This window comes from Hyperolius riggenbachi, chromosome 11 (assembly GCF_040937935.1).
Source record: "Hyperolius riggenbachi isolate aHypRig1 chromosome 11, aHypRig1.pri, whole genome shotgun sequence".
In the NCBI taxonomy this organism is placed as follows: Eukaryota; Metazoa; Chordata; class Amphibia; order Anura; family Hyperoliidae; genus Hyperolius; species Hyperolius riggenbachi.
Genome location: NC_090656.1, coordinates 62881174 through 62904333, shown reverse-complemented (window position 1 = coordinate 62904333; position 23160 = coordinate 62881174). Strand labels below are relative to the sequence as shown.

The following is a 23160-nucleotide window of genomic DNA, read 5'->3' as shown; positions in this document are numbered from 1 at the left end:
CCTCTATTTTTGTCTCACCTATACATACAAAATGCACATGATCACTCTCTTACATTACTTACTTACCTAACCAACAGGCTGTTTCACTAACGTCCCGAAGGTCCACGGACAAGCAGGCGGGTTCCCAACAATCAAGGTCCGGAATGTCACGAAAGGGCCACGGACAGGCAGGCGGTTTGGCTGCAGTCCAAGTCAATCTGTGGAGAAGCACAAACAAGGTACAGGCCTAAGTTAGTCTTTCAGCTCGGTAAAGTTGAGAGAAAAGCCCTTCACAGCTCCTCCCACCATCTCAACTACTTACCAAGCCAACAGGCAGTCGCACTTAGGTGCCGAGTGGACACTGAGGAGCAGGCGGCTGGAAAAAAGGGAAGGCCACGGACAGGCAGGCGGTTTGGCTGCAGTCCAAGTCAATCTGTGGAGAAGCACAAACAAGGTACAGGCCTAAGTTAGTCTTTCAGCTCGGTAAAGTTGAGAGAAAAGCCCTTCCCAGCTCCTCCCACCATCTCAACTACTTACCAAGCCAACAGGCAGTCGCACTTAGGTGCCGAGTGGACACTGAGGAGCAGGCGGCTGGAAAAAAGGGAAGGCCACGGACAGGCAGGCGGTTTGGCTGCAGTCCAAGTCAATCTGTGGAGAAGCACAAACAAGGTACAGGCCTAAGTTAGTCTTTCAGCTCGGTAAAGTTGAGAGAAAAGCCCTTCCCAGCTCCTCCCACCATCTCAACTACTTACCAAGCCAACAGGCAGTCGCACTTAGGTGCCGAGTGGACACTGAGGAGCAGGCGGCTGGAAAAAAGGGAAGGCCACGGACAGGCAGGCGGTTTGGATGCAGTCCAAGTCAATCTGTGGAGAAGCACAAACAAGGTACAGGCCTAAGTTAGTCTTTCAGCTCGGTAAAGTTGAGAGAAAAGCCCTTCACAGCTCCTCCCACCATCTCAACTACTTACCAAGCCAACAGGCAGTCGCACTTAGGTGCCGAGTGGACACTGAGGAGCAGGCGGCTGGAAAAAAGGGAAGGCCACGGACAGGCAGGCGGTTTGGCTGCAGTCCAAGTCAATCTGTGGAGAAGCACAAACAAGGTACAGGCCTAAGTTAGTCTTTCAGCTCGGTAAAGTTGAGAGAAAAGCCCTTCCCAGCTCCTCCCACCATCTCAACTACTTACCAAGCCAACAGGCAGTCGCACTTAGGTGCCGAGTGGACACTGAGGAGCAGGCGGCTGGAAAAAAGGGAAGGCCACGGACAGGCAGGCGGTTTGGCTGCAGTCCAAGTCAATCTGTGGAGAAGCACAAACAAGGTACAGGCCTAAGTTAGTCTTTCAGCTCGGTAAAGTTGAGAGAAAAGCCCTTCACAGCTCCTCCCACCATCTCAACTACTTACCAAGCCAACAGGCAGTCGCACTTAGGTGCCGAGTGGACACTGAGGAGCAGGCGGCTGGAAAAAAGGGAAGGCCACGGACAGGCAGGCGGTTTGGCTGCAGTCCAAGTCAATCTGTGGAGAAGCACAAACAAGGTACAGGCCTAAGTTAGTCTTTCAGCTCGGTAAAGTTGAGAGAAAAGCCCTTCACAGCTCCTCCCACCATCTCAACTACTTACCAAGCCAACAGGCAGTCGCACTTAGGTGCCGAGTGGACACTGAGGAGCAGGCGGCTGGAAAAAAGGGAAGGCCACGGACAGGCAGGCGGTTTGGATGCAGTCCAAGTCAATCTGTGGAGACGCACAAACAAGGTACAGGCATCAATCACTTAATCTTTACGTGCACGCGCATCCACTCACCGATGCTCCGGGCCCGCCTCCATTTCACTTTTTGAATTTATGATTTTAACCACTTGAGGACCCACCCTTTACCCCCCATTAACGACCGGCGCTGTTTGTTTTGAGGTGTTCTGTGTGGGCTCTGCAGCCCCCAGCACAGATCAACGGACACACAGAGCGATCAGATTGCCACCCTTATTTCCCCCATATGGGGATGATGTGCAGGGGGGGTCTGATCGCTCCTGCCTGCAGGCATGTTGGGGGGGGGGGGGGCATCGGCGGCCTGCAGGCTATTCACGCCGTGAATTGACAGGAAGCAGACGCTCACACGAGCGGCTGCTTCCTGATTAATTATCCTGCAGCCGGCGACGCAGAACTTCGTCGCTGGTCCTGCTGCTGTCACTTTGCCGACGCGCGTTATGAGTGGTTAAAGTCATAACACCATTGCGCATGAAATTGCCATGTCGTCGGTCCCGCTGATGGCACATGTATTTTTAATCTGAAGTCCACTGTGGTCTTGGGTCTGCGCACTATGCTCCTGGTGCTATCAGGTGGAGCTAGGATACGTCAATGCTGTTGTAGTGTTTTTAAGACTTTAAAGTATTAAATACCAAAAGTCAACTGGAGGCGGGGCAGGAGCATTGTAGAGTGGCTTTGCGGTCCTGGGATGTCTGGGGTGGAACATTATAAGGCCCGGTTAACTAAAACTCATTTTCACACGACTGGCCTACAGTATCACTTTAAAAAGAGGATGTAACATTAATATTTTTTTGGCCAAATGTAAGGCACGTCCCAATCCCTAAAATGTTAAAAACCTCAGCAAAAATTTTTTTTAGATTCTGTGTACAAGTATTAACAACGTCTCTATTTCAATGGTATTCTTCTAGAAAATATAACTGTAATAATTTTGTTTTTGAGGGCCGAATGAACATTTGCAGCGGAACTTCCTTACTAAAAAAATGTTCCTGCATACTACTGCATAGAGTTGGATCACTCCACTCCAAGTAAATAACCGAATCACAAAAGAACCAATCAATAAACAACAATAACCAGGTTTTATTATTGGTATGAAATAATGTGGTTTTGCACCATACATGAAAAGATTGATTTATACTTTGTTCACCCAAAAAAAAAAAAAAACAACAAATTTCCAAGTAAATAAACAGTTATTGCAGCAGACTCGACTCAACTACCCATCTTTCGATTGAAAACTAAGGATATTCCACTGTAAAACCTATCAAACACCTGTTTTTAAAACATCTTTGAAAGTAATTGGTACTTATTGTGAAATTTTAATTTAAATTTCGGTTGCCCAGATAATATTAATATTTCTACCCGCAAACAGAAAAATACATTATCTCCTTTAAATTTAGAAACATATACTCAATACATTAGTATTGTTGAACTCACATTCATAAGCTGGAATCCTTCTTCAACTATGCTGACGGAGTTCTCACTAATAAATTGATCACTGGTGCACGGACAAGTGTGTGCTAACACACACTGAAGGATGCATTTATGTACAGTATAAAAAAATTCTCAATTCCCCATTGGTGTTCACTTGTGTCAATCAAACAGGCAGAAATGAATTATGTTAAAAAAAAAAAAAAAATAGGCATGTGATTGGTTAGCAAAATCTTTATTTGGTGACGTGTCATTTTTTCACAAATCAGATACTCTCCCGCATTTTGGTCATGGGCGCGCTAAAATCTAAATTAAATTTCCTGACGTCAGGGAAACTTCATCTGCGCTTCTGAAGTACGGGTACCGCGGGAATGAAGTCACGTGACGGGAGTTAAGTCCCGCGCACACGTGATTACGTATGGTTTGCGGCCAGTTACGCCCTTTCCTCTGGCGCTGTGGTGGAGAAGAGGTGGCGTGCCGTGACGAGACAGCGAAACACAATGCCGGGCAAACGCGGACGTCCCACTAGGATCTCCAGACAGCGGCGATGTGGGAACTGCGACGACGAGCACGGTGCAGCTCACGGAAAGCGTGTTAACAAGAAAAAAGAGGTATCTGAGCAGATTCCCGAGGACGAAAACGTCAATGCAGGTGACGCATGTCAGACATTGTCTGACACAAGTAGTGTGACGCAGCAGCCATTGATGCCAGTGGTAGATGAGCAATCCCAAACAGTTACAATTTTTTTAGTACCTATGGAGAAAGCAACTGTGGCTAGTCCTGTAGATATTGTGAATTTAGAAAATAATCAAGATTCATCATCACAAAACCAAAACTTAGAAAACCAGGGCCTAGTTGAGGAAACGCACGAAGGTTCCATGAACGAGCAGGCCTCAAATTCTAATAATGACGTCAATCTTAGTAGTGAAAATCCCATAGATATGGAGTTGATGGACAATTTTGAAGGAGTTTCTATGCGTGAACCATTACTTATTGATACCGCAAGTGAAATTGTGAACTTCAGACTTGCACTAGATGATAACATTGATTCTGACGATGAGGGCGAGGAAGCATTAGATCTCAGTACAAGACCTGCCTGTCAAAACACGGTGGAGACCCTTGAGAATGATGTGCATGTTAGTTTTGATAGGGAATTAGACATTGGACATACAGAAAAGGAATCTGACCAAGATGCAAACCAAGCGAATGTGCATGAGGAAAATTATTTTAATCAATCTAAGGATGCAGAAAATGTACAGGAGCATAACAATAATTCAAAACACAGAGATTGTGATGATGAAGAGGAGGATGACAATAAGAGTGTTCAGGATGTTGCAGAAGGACAAGAATGTGTAGAGGATCAGGATAGTGAACAAGGTTCATCTAATTATGAAGATTATGAACCTACAACCAGCGTCAATGATTTTCAAGGAAACCGAAGCTCCTCAGACGGTTGGGGAGATGATGATAGCAGTTTTCTTGGTGATGAGTACTCAGTTCATGACAGTGCTGAAGATAATAATGATTCACAAGAAGATGTTGATACTGACACACTTATTTCAGAAGTTAATGACTGTGATAATCATAACCGACAACGAATTGCAGTGCTTCCAGATCATGCAAATGACAGTGCACCAGAGAATTCTGATGTGGTTGTTGTGAATGAAAATGTACTAGACAATTCTGAATTGCATAGGAATGATTCTGACATGGGCAGGCATGGTAATATGCAAACAAACGAAGAGGCCAATGCAAATAACGTGGACGAGAGTTTTAATGAAACGATCATTAATAATTCCCAGCAATCCAAAGGTGGGATTAGTAGAATGCCAAAATTTACAATTGCAGAAAATCTGATGTTGTGTCGCTTCGTATGTGCAGATTATGAGTTTCTGTTAAAGAGGGATAAGAATGAAGATGTTCGTCGGATGAAAAATCAGAAGTGGAAGTACATAGGAGAAAAGGTAAACACAAATTTCTATCAAGTTATCATTACCAATTCATTGATTACTTTTCAATACTGAGAATTAACGCCAAAAGTACTGTATCTTTTTAATAGTGTACTACCTCTTTGTAACATACTTTTTTTTCAAATCTGTCATTCAAATGTATAATGTTGTTATCTACATGCCCCTCACATGTGTTGTAATTTGCTTGACCTCAGTTATGTGCACTGAAATCTCCTCTTACCTGTTTGTAATGAGAAATTTCCATTTCATTTAGCCCCTGAGACAAGATAGTGAATACGCAGTAAAGGTCATTTGAAAGCAGCTGATTATAATATTCTGTATAGTTGGAAGTAGGCCTGAACGATTGTATGAAAAAATTGAATTGAGCGATTTCTGTTGCAAATCACGATTTCGATTCGATTCACGATTTGCTTCAAATTAAGCTTTGTTCCCCCTCTGTGTCTTTCTGTCCCGTCTCTCTTTCTGCACTCTGTGTCTTTGTGCCCCCTTTCTCTCTCTCTCTCTCTCTCTCTCTCTCTCTCTCTCTCTCTCTGTCTCTCCCCCTATTGTGCCCCGTCTTTTTCAGTGTCCCCTGTTTTTTTTTTTGTCCCCTCTGTGTCTCTCTCTGCACCATCTTGGCCTCTCTCTGTCTTGCTACCTTTGTGTCTCTCTTTGTGCCCCTTTTGTCTCTCTGTGCCCCCTCTGGGCCTTTCTTTTGTCCCTTTTGTGTCTCTTTTTGTTCCCTTTTTGTCTCCCTGTGCACGCTCTGTCCACTAAGCTGCGGTAGTTCTATACCTACCTTCCAGCATGAGCCTAGCGATGCCAGTCTATCAACTTCGTGTCCTGCAGGCTCTAATGCATGGCCTACTTATTGTATGTCACATGACATACAGGAACCAGGAAGTATGCCGTGCACAAGAACCAGCAGACGGCAAGAGAGGATGGACAGCGTTGGACTCCTGTGGAAGATCTGACTGACACTGCGGGTCACATACACGGTGATTTTGACGTTTCAAGCAGTGTCTCCAAACTTCCCCCTTGTGGAAATGTCACGATATTGACCACTTACACGAATCCGAAATTGTGAACTTGTTGATCGCGATTTCGATTTAAATTCGATTTATCTTTCAGGCCTAGTTGGAAGACAGTTGCAAGTTGACATACATAAATACTGCATATTTGTAACAGCAATAATAGTGTAGGAATTAAGTAAATATAATTAATTATAAAACATTTGAAATTCCGAAAATATCACCTGCGTGGCTACTCACCTAGGTAGCGTGAAGCCTCAGGATCCTAATGAGGTTTGGCACGCCATCCTTAGTAACTCGGTGTTATCCCTCATCATGTGTAGTTTGTCCAAAAAAACACCAACTGAAAATCCTCAGTTTAAGATTCCTCCAACTCAGCCTCCGACTAAGACTCCTCGACGCAAACTCCTTTAATTTGCACATTACAATATTTTTTATTACAATTAAGTGACATTACATTCTTGTCTAACATTACAAATCTTATGCATTTTAACAGACAGCAGAAGTGAGAAGGAAGTGTAGAGTACTAAATTGTTTCACTGTAAAATAAAAATAGTCCTTCTTAAGATTGAGTACTTGTGAACGGTACAATCCAGAAGAAAGGACAAATATAAGGCCCTAGGCAAGTAAAATGTGGGTTCATGTAAGAATGATGTGCAGGTAGTGTGCTGTGGAATGAGGAGATTGTAAAAAAACAACACCTCTGTGTTAAATGTATTTGGATTCCCTGCAGCTCGGATAGTAATGCATATGTAGAGTATAGTACTACTGTGTAACAAAGAAAACCTGAGAAAGAAGAAAATATTTTTTTATACATACCTGGTGCTTCCTGCAGCCATCTTCAGGCCAATCAGTCCATCGTTGTCCTTCTCCATCCAACGTGATGTTCTGCTATGTAGTGATGGTACTTGAGCCAGTCGGATGTACTGTGCATACACACTCTGTCCTCAGGAGCATAGTACACCTGTGCAGCACTATTGTGCAGGTGAAAAATGTTCCTGGCTGTGTGAGCGACATGTGGACGGACAGCGATGACTGGCTGAATTTCCAGTACTCATAGCGGTAGATCCGGATGGTTGAGGACAGCGCTGGACTGATTAGCCTGAAGGGTGCTGTAGGAAGCCCAACGTATGTATAATACTTTAATTTTCATCAGTCTCCGGTATCCTTTAATGTTTAATCAAGAAGGGAAATTTTAACCACATCTCTCTGCTGTTTTCATTCAAATGACTGTTAATATTTGAATTACTTTTGTAACAGAACACCAGGAGTTGAAAATTTTAGATAACAACATTTTTTTGTGGTTGAGAATTTAGTCAACCACAACACTTTTCTGCTAGCCATGCCTTCAATTTATATTCCAGTATATGTTTAAATGTTCGGTGCACACTGATAGGGATGCTTAGGCACTATCAACTCTTTGATTCCGGCATAAGTTGACTTCACAATAACACCTCATACTCCACAGACGCTTTATTCTCTAGAGAAGACAGGCACAGGTACTATGCCTTAAAAATTAATACTGCTGTCTTCAAAATTGTACATGTAAGCATATGTAGCATTTTTGGATGCACCTGTCAAAAGATAAATTTAGAAGAACTCTATGAAAAAGGCAGAGTTCTGCATTGACATCATAATGTGCCTGTATTAACTACCAATAAGTTTATGTATGCACTTTGCGTCACAATGGCCTGTATATGTATTAAGGGTTGCACTGCTTAATTTAAACTTTTCATTTTCTTGCTACATTTTTGTTTACCAAGGTTTCCGAAATTAAAAAGGTTAGGCGTACAGGAGAGAGATGCAGAAAGCGGTTTCAACAGTGTAGACGTCTCGTTGTAAAGATGATGGAAGACCGAGACATACAGGATGCAGAGTATAACCGCTGGCAAGAATTAGTTAGAAATACAGTGCGGTCTATGCCCAAAGTTGCTCGACGGTTCGGTAAGGACAAATTGTAATAAATTTATTTTAACGTTCAATAAATGTAAATAATATGCATCCTTAGGTTCACTAGATGTCCCTTCTGCTAAGTATTAGGGGGGGTGATAGTGAACGATTGATGGGTGATTGAAGGTTAATTGATTGATGGTTAATTAGTGGGTGTTTAGAGGAAAGAACAGATGTAAACAATGCACTAGGGAGCATATAGGATGACAGTTTTTAGAGAGTAATAATGTCGTGGAAGGGTAATCATATGCGCACTAGCGCCATGTTATGTTCTGATGTGATGGTTGGAAGTGACAGCTAACGATTGATGACTGATTGATCGGTGATTGAAAGGTGATGTTCGTTGGCTTATTACAAGGGGGGACAGTGTACAGTTTACAGGGGTGGTGGATGGTGTGGTCTGGGAGAATGAACGGTGCTGGGGGGGCCCGGGTGGCAGTTAGGTCCATAAACAAATAAAAAGTTTGAAAGAAAGTGACATGGAGTGATTGATGGGTGATTAGGTGGATGTTTTGTTTTGAAGTAGGTGGTTTGGCGGTTGGCCGGGGGAAGATCGGAGTGTTGCTGTGACGATCAGGGGCCAGGGGTGGTGGAGGATCAGTGTGCTTGTTGCAGACTAGGGTGGCTGCAGCCTGCCCTGGTGGTACCTTAAACATTGTGACCACCAGGGCAGGAGGCAGCCTGTATGATACGCTTAGTATATATTGAAAAACAAATCATATGCTTGGTATGCGTCGATGGTTGAGTTAGCAGCTCGCCAGCGCTTGGAAAAGGCCAGCAAGCTGTAGCTGCTTGTGGACGGAACCAGTTGCAGTGGGCAACGCACGTCGTCAGTGACGCGATGGCTCCCCGGGCACGCCTTCGTTAACCGCCACGTTTGCGCCTTTGGCGGTCCGTAAGGCTGCCACTTTGACGCCCCGAATGTGTCTTACGCGGTCCTTAATTTTTTCATGTATGACCGTGTTATCCATTTGGTGTCTTTAAGTGTACATTACTGTTGTAATGTATAAAAAAATCCTGCTTATTCATTCAAGGGTTAGTAGTAATGTTTTTAAAGGTAGATGATCACAAGCAGTGCAAGTGAAGTAGCATTGCTTACATGTATATATATATATATATATATATATATATATATGCCAGACTCTTTATCACTTCTTAAATAAGTTTTACTTTCCTCACTCCGCTTTACAACCATTGTTCAAAATAGGCATCAAGGTCACCTTCACAACAGCTCACCTTCAAAATTCATCCGGCATATGTTATACTCTTTTTTTATAAGCCCATAAGCTAAAAAAGCAAATTTTATGGACCTTGTGAAAAGGGGCGTAATCTAACAGTATTTTACCATTGTTGTATTAGCCCTGTTATTATATTGCTTTTATAAAGACCAATGGAGGTTGTGAGGTATGAAAAGTTAAAACATTTTTGAAAACAGCGATCTAATTGATGAGATGGGTATGTATATTAAGAGAACAGTGTTTGCAGGACTATTTCAGCATTGTGGTTTTGTTTTTCAACTACTAACAGTCACTACGATGCATCTTAATATATTAATGGTTTTTGAAACTTTAATTACTTTGAAGTACACTTTTTTGTAGTTTTAATTGTTGTATGTGAAGGTTGTATGCATATCAAACCACATGAACTCAATGTTCTCCTTCTCAACCAGTTACAAGACCTTACAGAAAAAGGAAAACCTCCAATCCACCAGACTACGCAAGCTACGCTTCGTCAAACACTGCAAATCAGCATGACCAACCTGAAGAACCTTCAGAAAGAGACCAAGAAACAATGAACTTACCTGTAAAGAAGGTAAATAATCACACTATCATTCCACAGAAAGCTAATTCTTGCAATGCAACAGCAGATAAAAGCAGTGTTGGAAACAAAATGGCAGAAAATGGCAGAAGATCAGAAAAGCGTGGACACGGTAAAAACCAGGAACATTGTGAGTTACTTAACGTGACAAAAGTCTCTGATACGCAACATACAAGGCAAACAGACGGAACTGCAGTACAAAATACAGTTAAATTATCGAAAAAAAAATCTACTACCACAAATGTTAACAACATCAGTGATAGTTTGGTTACTAATGATAATGATTGTGCACACAATGTAAACAATAGGCAGCAATCAAGTCAACGAAGTGTAGGTAAAGAAAAATCCACTGATAACGTGCTTACGAATGTCAGTCGTCCAAGTTGCAGACCATCGGTAGATTTTGAAGTTCATGATGCAGTACATGCTGGAAGTGATAGTGGTTGTGGTAATTTACACTCTGATTCACAAAATAGTAGTATTAGTGAAGACATAGTTATTGGCAGAGCAGGAAAACAAAAGTCACAGGTACCATCAGGTAGAAAAAGTAAAGCCAAATCTAATTGTCAAGCCGTTCAACCATATTACAAACATGCACAACTAAGTACTACACCTTGCAGTGGTAGTATGCAAATAGTGCCTGCTCACAACAGGGAGTTTGATATGACATGCAAATTACTAGAGGTACAACAAACAACTCTACAGTTACTGGCTACCATAGCTGAGGGACAGAAACAAATGTTGGATAACCAAAAGGGAATGCTGAAGGAAATGAAACAAAAAAACAAGCGTAGAAAACACAAAAACAATTACAGACAGGCAGAGAGTTCCGATTTCGAGGATTAGAGCTACGGAATAGTACTTCAACAGTAATACCATTTTTTTTCCCATTGCCCAAAAAATTAACATATGCCCATAACAAAATAAGAAGTTCTTTTTCAGAAACCCCCCCAAAAAACCCTGCTCTTTTGCGATCTGTAAACACAATGTAAATCAAGGATTTCATTATTTTACTATGGAAAATATGAGGATTCACACATTTTTTTTTTTTTAAGGTTACCTGTGCTTGTAATGGTCACTCGCGGGCATCCAATGACCGTCCAGGTAATGAACCATGCTCTTGGCTTGGCCTACAGTTTGCTAAAAAGGCATGTGAGACCTTGTAGTTTAATAAAATCTATACAAGCATTGGCGTGCCATTCCTCACGCTCGTGTTAGCTGTAGCGTACTACGCAGGCACACAGTGTTCTGTGTGTCCGTAGTACGCTACTACTGACATCAGCATGATTCAGGAGATGGAAGAAGGGACCATGGATTTTATACTTTAAAGTCTTAATCTTCATAAATTAAATGGAACTAGAGAGGAAAGCGGTAAAGTTATTTGTACATACCTTGGTCTTCCAGCAGCTACATAAAGACTAATATCTCCCACGACGGGATCCTCAATGTACTCCGTTTTGTATTGTGGGTCACGTCCTTCCCTGGTGATTGTCCAGTCGGAAGTCTGCTCCATGCTTACCTCTCCAGCGGCTGCTGTACATGCGCACAGAGCGCACTTCACTGGCTTAATGTGTACCCTCCCCTTTAAGGATGTGACACACACCAGGCAAAAGGAGGAAGCGTAGGACCGCGTTGTGGGAGCGATTACTGTTTGTGGAGCTGCGTTAAGACCCATGTATGTATAAAATAATTTCACTTTCCTCTTTGTTTCCCTTGAAGCCGACGCTTAGCCCGAGCATCGGTGATTAGCTGCGGGAACCAAGTGTCTTTGTGTATGAACCATTACAAGCATCGGGAAGCTTCTAATCTTTTTCACTCCACCCCATCACTGTGTATCCATAAGTGTAAGGTTTAACATGATTACATGTCACGTTACTGTTTACTTGAAAAACATTTTTGGGGTACAATGTTCAAAATAGATAGCTAAATAAGGTAACATATTCAAACTATGCACATTGATGGAAAATTTTTTTTACTCCTAAGATGATATTTCTTACAGTTGTTTGAAGTTATTTCAAAGTGAGTAATCATTTTGGATTACTCAATCTCAGCATAGTGTGAATAACAGTTATTTATGTTGTTGTAATGCAAGTTGATCTTCACAACTGTTCAAAGATTTAATTTGTAAAAGTAAAAGTTAACGTATCCATTCTTTGGATACTTATAACGGCTCTGTCATTTTCACTGACTTCAGTCATTGCCTACAATACAACAATACTCAGGCCCGGCCCTAGACCATTTGCCGCCTGAGGCAAACTTTAAAGAAATCGCCGCTGCGCCCCACGTGGGTGTGGGGGGGCCGCCCGAGCTGGAGGGGATAGCGGGCAGGAAGGGGGTATTGGGGCTAGCGGCGGGGAGGGGGGTCGGACCCCCCCCTCCCTCGCCTGGGTCCCCCGTCCTCCGCTCCCCTCCAGCTTGTTATGCGCGCTGGCTGGCTGGCTGCAGCTGTAAGAGGCAACGGGCGGGGATCACTCATCTCTTCCTCGTTCAGCCTGCGCTCCACTGACGTCACTTCCTGCTATGCCGCAGGAAGTGACGTCAGTGGAGCGCACGTTGGAACGAGGAAGAGGTGAGTGATCCCCGCCCGTTGCCTCTTACAGCCGCAGCCAGCCAGCCAGCCAGCGCGCATAACAAGCTGGAGGGGAGCGGAGGATGGGGGACCCAGGCGAGGGATGGGGGGGGTCCGACCCCCCTCCCCGCCGCTAGCCCCAATACCCCCTTCCTGCCCGCTCTTACCTCCAGCTCGGGCGGCACTCCACACCCACGGACGGGCGGGTGCCGCCCCCTCAGAAGCGCCGCCTGAGGCAAACGTTTCACCCCGCCTCATGGGCGGGCCGGCCCTGCCAATACTTACATGGCCTACTCAAATAAGTCATATACATCCAATAAGTTAAGGAGGAACTTTAAGAGCAGGGTTTAAAGAATGTTATCTGCATAAAGAGGCTGGATCTGCCTATACAGCCCAACCTATGTTACTACTCAAAACCCCACTCCAGTCCCCTTGCACTATGCAATCCCTCATAAATCACAGCCGTGGTGTGAGGCTGTGTTTACATCAGTAGTGTCAGTCTCAGCTGCTCCACCGCCCTTCCCTCCGGTCTCGTTCCCTGCCCCCGTCCATTCCCTCCAATCATCAAGGAGGGAAGGGATGCAGGGCGGGACTGGAGTTATGCAGGAGTGGGGGGAAAGCAGCATGCTGACACTATTCATAGAAACACAGCCACCTCTGACAAGCTGTTTGTCATCAGCGTGGCTGTGATTTATGAGGGATTGCAGAGTAAAGGGGGACCTTAGGGGGGTTTGGGATAGCAATAGAGGCTGGGCTGTATAGGCAGATCCAGCCTATGTATGCAGATAATATATTTCAAACCCACCTCCGGTTATCTTTAAGAGCAAGGCCTGAGAAAAGATCACAATTGAGGAAAATGCACCGGCCGAGCTGCGGTGCCATACAATTTCTTTTATCTTATGTTACTGTCACTTACAGTCAATTGTCGCTATCAGACAAAACAAAGTTTTTATACACTATTGACCAAAATTTTGGACAGAAAAGGAGTCTGTCCAGAATAGGAAACACACCCAGCATCTAGTTGAAATAGTATGTGGTAAATAGCTTAAGCTTAACACATAGTCAAGTAACCAAAAATGGACTTTGTCCAAAAAATTCATTTATGAATGAAAGTGACATCAGCATAGGCGAAAAGTAATGTACACCAAATTTTACATTGTTGTTGTTTATCTGTTTGTTTGCACATAGTGTTCTTTTAGTTATTGTTAAAGATAATGATGCTGTAAAGGAATTATTAATCAAAAACCATAATGTTACATTCACAAAGCGCTGCCTGCACAAACTTGTTGCCAAAATCTCTCATAAAAGAACAAGAAGTGTCCGCCGCAGTACAATGGGGGACATGTAGTGACTTCAAGAGCACCCTTCAGATGCTCGGTGCTCTTAAAGAGAGTATGAAGCGAGATTACATCTCGCTTCAGACCTCATATACAGCAGGGGCATGCGTGCCCCTGCTACAACGCCGCTATCCCGCCTCTTAATGTTGGTCCCTTACCCCCCAAAATTCCATCCGTTATGCGGGTGAGCGCTTCCTGGTATGGGCAGGGCTAACCGCTGCAGACCTGCCCCATGCGCGTCAGTCAGAGGCGTACCTCTGCCTCTACCACGCCCCTCTCAGTCTTCATTGACTGAAAGAGCCTGGGGAGAGGCGGCGATGCACGTCTGATATATGCGCATGGAGCCAGGGTTGCAGCCGTTAGCCCCTGCCTCCAGGAAAGAACAAAATCTACGACCAAGTTGTTCGTAGATTTGGCATGGGATGGGTTGGGGGGTCGGGTACCCCCGTTTAGCCGCGGGATAGCGGGGTTTTAGCTGGGGCACACGTGCCCCTGCTATATATAAGAGCTGAAGCGAGATTTTGTCTCACTTCAGTGTCTCTTTGCAAGCCCCAGCTGAGTTTCACTCATTTCTTTTCGGCCTTCAAGGATACCTCAACAGAAATGTAACATAATGAAATAAACATCTGTATGCACAGTGCCTAGCACACATACAACTGCGTCTACCATAGAACTACACTGTGTTCCTCTTATTTCTTTCCCTCCCTGCCTGCCTGAAACAGTACAATATCAGGTATGTAAGTGGCTGACTCAGTCCGGACTCAGACAGGAAGTGACTACAGTGTGACCCTCACTGATAAGAAATTCGCCTATTTTCTCATCGGTCTTGCTCTCTGGAGCCATTGTATTCTATTAAAGTGTTTTATAGTTGAAATTAATTATGAATGAGGATCACACTGTACTCACGTCCTGTCTGAGTCAAGACCGAGTCAGCAACCTACATACCTGATATTGAACTCTTTCAAGCAGGGAGGGAAAGAAATAACAGGAGAACAGCAAAGTTATATGTGTGCTAGGCACTGTACATACACATCTTTTTCTCATAATGTCAAATGTATGTTGTGGTATTCTTCAAGGTTCACTTTAATTAGTAATGCAGCTCTACAACTTGCATGCAGAACAACATGCTTGCGGACAGCAAACTAAGATATACATGTATATCTTCGGCAACAAGGGAATGGAGAAAGCTAAATTTTTGTAATTTTTTGTAAGTTTTGATCACTCCTTGCAAATGCGATTGTTGGAAGTATGTAATAAGTAAAAACATGTTTTATTACATCTGTTTCAATGTTTATGTATGATGTATATTTAAAGAGAAAAAATTTTTATATTACAGTTCTATTAAAGTTTTATTTGAAATGCAAAATGTGTGGACAATTTCTTATAGGAGTTAGAGAAAACATAAGTAATCGTTGAGAAATAACTATTGTTAAAAAAATTCATCTTCAAATTTAGACGTGTTCACCTTTAACACTAGATGTTAAAAGGTAACTGTGTGTACTCCTTTAACACTATATGTTAAAGGGTAACTGTAGTAAAAACTACTATATGGAGGCTGCCATATTTTTTTCATTATAATAAATATCTGTTGCCTGCCAGCCCTACTGCTCTATATCTCTGCAATATTTTATGAAGAACACCGGAAAAAAGCATACAGCTCGTCTTGTCAGATCTGACAGTAATGTCAAAAACACCTGATCTGCTGAATGCTTGTTCAGGGGCTATGGCTCTTAGTATTACAGACAGAGAATCATAAGGCCAGCCAAGAAAATTTTATTGATGAAAAGGAAGTTATTATGGCAGGCCAAGTATACCTCTTACTTCGGTTTCCCTTTAAGATTATAGATACCCATTGGCCTACATAAAAAATATCTTGAACTAGTACCAGCCCAAGCATCACTTTTGTACACTGAAATAATTTTGTAGCGGCTCGGACTCTACAGTAACTAATATTTTAAAATTTTACTTAAATAACAGGTACACGTGTTTCCTTCTTCTCTATAACCTGTTCATTAGCATAATGTGGTACTGCAGTATGCTAATGCAGTTGAGTACGCAAATAAGTGCACACATGGCCGTGGTTGCATAAGCACAGGTAGGCCACAAAACACCATGACAATGCTTGCAAACTACTTCCCCAAAAAAATAGAGCATGGAGAAGGATAGCCAGGTACTGTTCAACAAACTTATGGCAAGGGCTGGTGGTACAAGACCAACACAAATACCTAAAAATTTAATAAGTATACTATGTACATGCATTTATATTTAAGTGCGCTTGTACACCAAGTACCTTGTGTAATCTAAGAATTCCACACTAATTGTAACAGCATTCAAGAGCCCACTGATGCTCCATTATAGAAAATGAATACCTTACTCTGATGAAAAGGGTCATCAGCTAATGTAGTCAGTGGCATGTTTTGCAATCTTTATTACTGTTTTCCTTACAGAACACAGACCACTGTTAATATCAACTCATAAGTAATAAATAAGCAAGTAGCATTATGAAGACAGAAAAGTAGGCCACACCATTAGCACCTCATGACATTCACAAGTGTTATACACGATGAGCAAATTCTTCGTCCGTTGGCTGAAAAAGAAGACATGAAGGTAACATACTATGCGTACGTTAAAGGGACACTGCAGGGGGTCAGGGGAAAATGTGTTGAACTTACCCGGGTGTTGCCATGGTGCCCCCTCAGACGTCCTGTGCCCGCGGAGCCACTCACGGATGCTCGGGCCACACCTCGTGTGCACTTATGGAATTTCAGACTTTAAAGTGGTAAAACCAATGCGATAGCATTGCCGTGTCCTCCCTCCTGCTAATGTCAACAGGAGCGTACGGCACAAGTCCAGCTTGGTCTGTGTATGCGCAGTACGCTCCTGGTGACATCAGCGGGAGTGAGGACCCGGATACACAGGCGAAGTGCTTCACAGACTTGAAAGTCTGAAATTAAGGGAGTGAACTGGAGGCGTGGCCTGAGTCCTCTGCGTGGTACCAAGAGAAGCACAGGGTAAATTCAAATCATTTTCACATTACCCCCCCTACCCCCTTTTAAGCGCAAGTCAACTGCAATGAGGCGTCAAGAAGAAGAACCCGAAGAAGGAATCCACTTGTGAAAAGGCACAGCAGCAGTCATTGGAGAATATATAAACCGTGCAAGGTATGAAATAGTACAATTAAAGCTGGCCACTAATGATCCAATCTTTTTCATACAATCTTGCTATTTCAATGTAATATAAAGGTAACTGCATGAAGTATCTATTCAGTTAATTCAGTGAATTTCACCTTTCACTACATAGATTTGGTAAGATTGGATTAAAAAGAATGAATAATTATTAGCCACCCTAAGGAGTACATTTCAAATGTTGGAATTCGGTATTAATGATTTAAATTCTTAAATAAGGACAATTCTTAAATTCTTAAATAGCGCGTACTGACAATATACTCAGAAGTGATTACGTTAAGATAAGTATCCTTAATTTAAAAGTTTACAGCAGTACAAAAAAAAATTATATTTTTTATCAGTCCATTTACAATGCATATTAATACACTTGTTCGATCTGTAATATTAAATTGAGTTTAAAAGTGATAAACATTGTAAGATATCTATTTTGTAAATCTTTATCTTAGATTTACATCAAAAGTTAAATATCAAACTACGTTTATTTGAGTTATCCGGAATTCTTATAAAGTGATTTATTCATAACATCATCTAAAAGCTTATTTTAGTTTGTATCTGTTAAACGTTAATGTATGTTTCCTCAAAAAGCATTAAACAGCGTTTATTTGACTTTTGACTAATCGTGAAAATATGATTTATTAATAAGATCATGTAAACGTTAATGTAAGTATTAAACGGTGCATAAGAACAGTAAATAGTAATTTAATTTTCTAACTTTTATACTTTTAAAGTTATGATTAAATCTAAGTAAATAAGATTTTAACATTTAATTTTTTCAGCAATAAATTTTATTATAAAGTTTTATCCACGCGCCCTTTTTTCCCGTCGCCTTTTTTAACATACTTTAATTTTAAAATAGCTTTTTAACAGTACAACAATCGATAAATAGCGTTTCCACCAAATGAGAACCGATAAACATAAATTAGTGATTTAATTTGAATAAACGTTATAATTAATCGTCAAAATAGGTTTTAATTTTTGTTAAACGTTATTTCCTGATAAGGTTTACACCAGGCGCCCTTTTTTCCCAACGCCCTTATTTAACGTACGCCACCATCCCATGACCCCCATATCCCAGAGTTAATTCTCAATCTAGTAATCATATTAATATTAATTAATGAATAAATGAATAGTGTCTTCTTTAACTGACAATGTACGAGAATTATAGGTCTCAAAGACTGTAATTATATCAAAACAAGAAAAGGAAATAATACAGCATAAATGAAATAACCGAAAAAATCTGAAAGAAAGAAAGAGGAGGAAAGGGAAAAAAAGAGAGAAAGAGGAAGAATCAATATCTTCTTCTTAAATCTCGCCGTCCCAAATTTAAGCAGGCCAGGATGACAAATACTATTTACATTCTAAATTCAATAACGGGTTTTATACTTGATGTTACATAGCGTCTAAGGGTTTTTCAGGTCTTATATAGCGTATCAATAATACATATAGACTGTTTTAGTTTCCTCTCGTAAGCTTCTCCCGAAAATGGATCCATATGTCCCATACATTGTTAAATCTGCCCATTCTACCCTGGGCAGCAAGCACCAGTTCCTCCATCCGCATAATTTTATTTAAAGTGTCAATCAGGTCCGCTGCCCCGGTAGGATACCCAGACCTCCAATACCGGGCTATCAGGGTTCTAGCTCCAGCCATTAAATGATGTATTAATGAATTCTTTGTTTCTTTAATAGACCCTGGGTACATCGATAGTAGGGCTATTTCAGGGGAGCAGGGAACAGCACCAAGATACATCCCCTCATACCAATCGAACACCGCCTCCAAAACCGGTTTGACTCTAATACAATTCCACCACATGTGGAGGTAGTCCCCGTCCTGAGTTCCACATCTCCAAAAGGTCTTAGAGCCCAAAGGGTCCACTTACTTTTAAATAGAGGGGTTCGGAACCAATGGGTCATCCTACCTAATAAAACCTAACTGTCGCTGCGTCCAGCAGCCAGCTGTCCCTGTGTCCCCGTTTTTTTGTTACTGCGCATGTGCGCAGTAACTGACAGCTGGAACTAGGGAGCTGGACAGGCGAGCGAGGTGGGCAGGTGCGGGCGAGCGACATGGGCAGGTGCGGGCGAGCGATGTAGGCGGGTGGGGGCGAGTGAGGTGGGCGGGTGCGGGCGCGCGCCTGCGACGGGTGCGACGGCGGCGGCAGCCATAGACCTAGAGCCCGTTTTTAAACGGGCTGGGTCTACTAGTAATTCTATAATTACGTTCTTTAATACTATTAGGTACAGAAATTGTATGTGTCATTATGAGGGCCCTTTTCCATTGATTTGGAGAGAAAGTTTTCTGAAGATCAGATTCCCACCATTCCCGCACCCTGAAGAATGTGCTAGGCAACGGGGGCGTGATCAGGGGTGTGGCAGGGTCGTGGCTTAAGTGTCCCTCTTTCTCATCTCAAAAAGTTGGGAGGTATGCAGGATACATACAAAGACATGACTATGGTAGGGATTACCTTGTGAGCCCCTCTCTGAGGGACAGCTAAGTGACAAGAGACAATTTGTTGGTGCTATATAAATTAAAAATAATAATAATAATACTCTGTAGAGCACTGCGTAAGATAACGGCAGCATATAAATACTAAATTATAATATATAAATACTAAATAATAATAACTGTGGAGTTAAGAACATAGCAATAAAATATACTACAGGCAAAAGGAAAAAAAAATACACGGGATAATCAGAATTAAGGGCAATTTGAAAAGTATACAGAACTGCAACAGATTGGAAGGTGACACAGTACAACACGTTCTCAATGATTACAGATAGCTTCAGCATGATCATTACTCTGCCACTTGTCTAGTTGAAGCTAAGGTCAAACAAAATCGACACTGTTGCGGATTGATTGTTGTTGAGCAATGAGTCTTGGTTAAGATTTTAGGTAAATCGTACTGTGATATGCCAAGGGGGAAACTGTAACCTGCAATTCACAGCAAAAGAAGTAGAAAGTTTTCAAAAACAGCCTTATTGCACCACGGCAGCGCCACAATTCACCAACATCATGCTGGTGATAATAAGGCAAGTGAAAACTTATTACCACACATTGGGCATAATTCACTAAACTGTGATAACTGTTTCTGTGTGCGTTTTTGTGTACAATCGCGAATTTTCATGTGCAATCACAAATTGCGTGAAAATTCGCAATTGCGCACAAAAATTCACAATTCGCACAAAAACCCTAGCGCGACCATGATATGAGTTATCACAGTTTAGTGAATCAAGCCCTTTGATTGGTATTTTAAGTGTTAATTCACTAAGCTTGCCTTATTAACATGTAGTAATACGTTTTCACAGTGAGAGAGTTATCTTATCGCTCCAGTCCTAAAGTTCTCAACTCTGTAGCTATTCTCACATGCAGTAGTTAAAGAGGGGAGGAGCACATGCAGACTGGATGTAGCTCCTCCCCTCCTGCTGTCCCCTCTGCCAGCATGATTATAACCAGCCTGCAGCTTGTTGGCGGCAGCGTGGTATGCTGTCATGGCAACCACGGGCCCTGATGGGATAGGCTCTGCACTAGCGGTAATGCTGGAGGGGGCGGATACCTTCAGACTTTTCTGGCCCACAGCTGTGATAGGCCGCAGCAGTCATGTGATTTACATAACGTAGGTGGAATTTCTATTACGCGGTGAGGATGTGGTGATTTGAGCTGTTGTGACAGGGAGATGTTATTTCTAAGGGGCGGCTGCTGTGATTCAATTTTCAGGTGAGTGGCTGATTTCCATATTAGGTTGGCAGTCTGCCACTGAGTCCGCTTTATATGCTCCTCCTACTCCTCTCCCTCTGATTGGCTAGTTGGTGTTTAGTGGGAGTGGGATAATGGATATGTAATGTGTAATGTGTATGTATCTTTATGGTCATTTGTGACTATACGCAGCTTGAAGAAGGCTGTAAGTCTGAAACAGCGGTCTGTCACTGCAACAGTCATGTATTTGTTTAGCACCAATAAATGTAATTGAGCTACAGTACTGCTGGTGGTGCCGACCTCTTGATTTTGTAGGATTTGTGGCCCCTAATGGTATCGGGGTGCTGGTCTAGGCACAACTTGAAAAATTACATGTGAGTGCTTCTTTTTCATACAGTTTGGGCAGTTTATGACGCAACTGTACCATATTATTCCTTTTAAGCAGTATAAGAGCAAGTGGGTGTGTTAAGATTTGTGATGACTTGTATGCCCTTATACAGCTTATCTGGTTATGGACCAATGCAGTACGAATCTACGTTCAGCAGGTGGTGCTGCAGCTCTGACTGGACGTAGATTCAACGTCGCAATGTAATTGCATGTCCCCGCCGTTACCGCCAATCTCACCGCTCTGCACCCACTATAATTCGCTCGCTCTGCCATCTATAAGACGGCAGAGCTCTGTACGCAGGTCAGGAGCTGCTTTCATTAGCTCCTCAACGCGTGATCACGGAGAGCCAATCACATTGACTCCCATTGATAGACAGCTTCAGGAGCCAATGAAAGTGGCCAGCGAGAACGGCGGGTATGTGCAGCAATTCGTCGGGAGGCGTGTTTTACCATACCAGCAATCTCTGGTCCTTAAAGCTAATGGGAACCCGTTTTGAAAAAAAAAAAGTCAGATACTCACCTAAGGAGAGGGAGGCTCTGGGTCCCATAGAGCATTCCCTCTCCTCTCCTGGTGCCCACTGTTGTCCGGGCTCCCCCGTAGCGGTATTCGACCATTTCGGTCAAATACAGCTGTCTCCCGGCCGAAGGGAGGCTTCGGGAAATGCTTCGAGTGCTCCCAAAGACGGGCTGCCCTACACTGCACACGTGCGTGCGCCCTCTATGACGCACTCACGTGTGTGCCGCCTGTCTTCGGGAGGACTCGGCTCCCGAAGACTTCCGAAGTCCCCACGGTTGCAGATGCGAACTGGGGAGAAAGCGCAGCACGGGGGGCACTGGGAGAGGAGAGGGAAGGCTCATTAGGACCAAGCCTTCCCTCTCCTTACTCCTTAAGTGAGTATCTGCCTTTTTTTTTTTAATATGGGGTCACATTAGCTTTAACCTCCCTGCCGGTTATCCCGAGCTCAGCTCGGGGTAACCTGCCGCGGAGGATTCCTCAGGCCCTGCTGGGCCGATTTGCATAATTTTTTTTTTGTTACACGCAGCTAGCACTTTGCTAGCTGCGTGTAACTTACGATCGCCGCCGCTCCACGCCGTCCGCGCCGATTCGCCGCAACCCGCCGCATCAGAGGGTGCCCCCCTCCCCCCCCCCCGAGACCCGTGCGCTGCCTGGCCAATCAGTGCCAGGCAGCGTCGAGGGGTGGTTCGGGACTCCCTCTGACGTCACGACGTCGATGACGTCGGTGACATCATCGCGCCCGTCGCCATGGCGACGGGGGAAGCCCTCCTGGAAATCCCGTTCAGAACGGGATTTCCGGATGGGTATATGCGCCGGCGGCGATCGGCGCATTCGGGGGGACGCCGCAGGGAGGGGGGAAGCATGTAGCTAGCGCTAGGCTAGCTACATGCTAAAAAAAAAAAAAAAAAATGCCAAAAAACACCCTCCCTGCCGTGCGCAGCAATTTTTTATAACGGCAGGGAGGTTAAGGGGGGTAGGGAAGTGGTCATCCACTGATCTACAGTCATGTGACAATGTTGTTGGTTTGTTAACCAGGAAGTGTTAAATAAAGTTTACTCAGAGAGCAGAGAAAAGAACAAAAAGGAGAACAGTGTGTGTTCATGAGAGAATGCCAAGTAGGGCCGGCCTTAGGTTTCACAGCACCAGGAGCGAAACCTGATTTTTGTGCCCCCTTCATCCTCTTCCCGCACACCCATATGCAATTCACTTTTTCTCCTGAGATATCTCCTAGGACAGTGGTTCCCAACCAATTTATAACCACGAATGCAGTAGCGTAGCTAAGAAGCTGTGGGCCCCAATGCAAGTTTTACAATAAGGCCCCCCAAGCAATCTATACATAGCAATTGATGCGGCGCACCAAAACCTGCCAATGGCAACTACAGTGTCAGAGGTGCAAGATGGGGATGGAGAGCAGTCTGTTAATAATTACCACTATTCGAAGTATCTATAGAAGTGATTTTTATGAGCACAGGACCAATAGAGAGCTAATACTGTAGTTGAGGGAGGGCCCTTTGGGGCCCCTCTGGCCCAAGGGCCCCGATGCGGTTGCGACCTCTGCAACCCCTATTGCTAC

The 23160-nt window shown here is 43.3% G+C and overlaps 2 protein-coding genes across 2 annotated transcripts; both read left to right on the top strand.

Annotated features, from left to right (window-relative positions):
- Nucleotides 1-3654: 3654 nt before the first annotated feature.
- Nucleotides 3655-5178, top strand: LOC137537809 (uncharacterized). The gene has a single exon (XM_068259769.1). It carries the CDS (start codon nucleotides 3655-3657, stop codon nucleotides 5176-5178), a length of 1524 nt encoding a protein of 507 aa, XP_068115870.1.
- Nucleotides 5179-7835: 2657 nt separating this feature from the next.
- On the top strand, nucleotides 7836-11859 carry LOC137537994 (uncharacterized protein DDB_G0288805-like). Its single transcript, XM_068259912.1, has 2 exons — nucleotides 7836-8078; nucleotides 9754-11859. The coding sequence occupies exons 1-2, from the start codon at nucleotides 7979-7981 to the stop codon at nucleotides 10746-10748; spliced, it is 1095 nt and encodes a 364-aa protein (XP_068116013.1). The 5' UTR covers nucleotides 7836-7978; the 3' UTR covers nucleotides 10749-11859.
- Nucleotides 11860-23160: the final 11301 nt, after the last annotated feature.

Bases quoted from the DNA above. Each gene is read 5' to 3' on its own strand.
- LOC137537809 (XM_068259769.1), top strand. From the start codon at position 3,655: ATGCCGGGCAAACGCGGACGTCCCACTAGGATCTCCAGACAGCGGCGA.
- LOC137537994 (XM_068259912.1), top strand. From the start codon at position 7,979: ATGATGGAAGACCGAGACATACAGGATGCAGAGTATAACCGCTGGCAA. The intron at 8,079-9,753 runs GTAAGGACAAAT...CTTCTCAACCAG, and splicing joins CAAAGTTGCTCGACGGTTCG to TTACAAGACCTTACAGAAAA.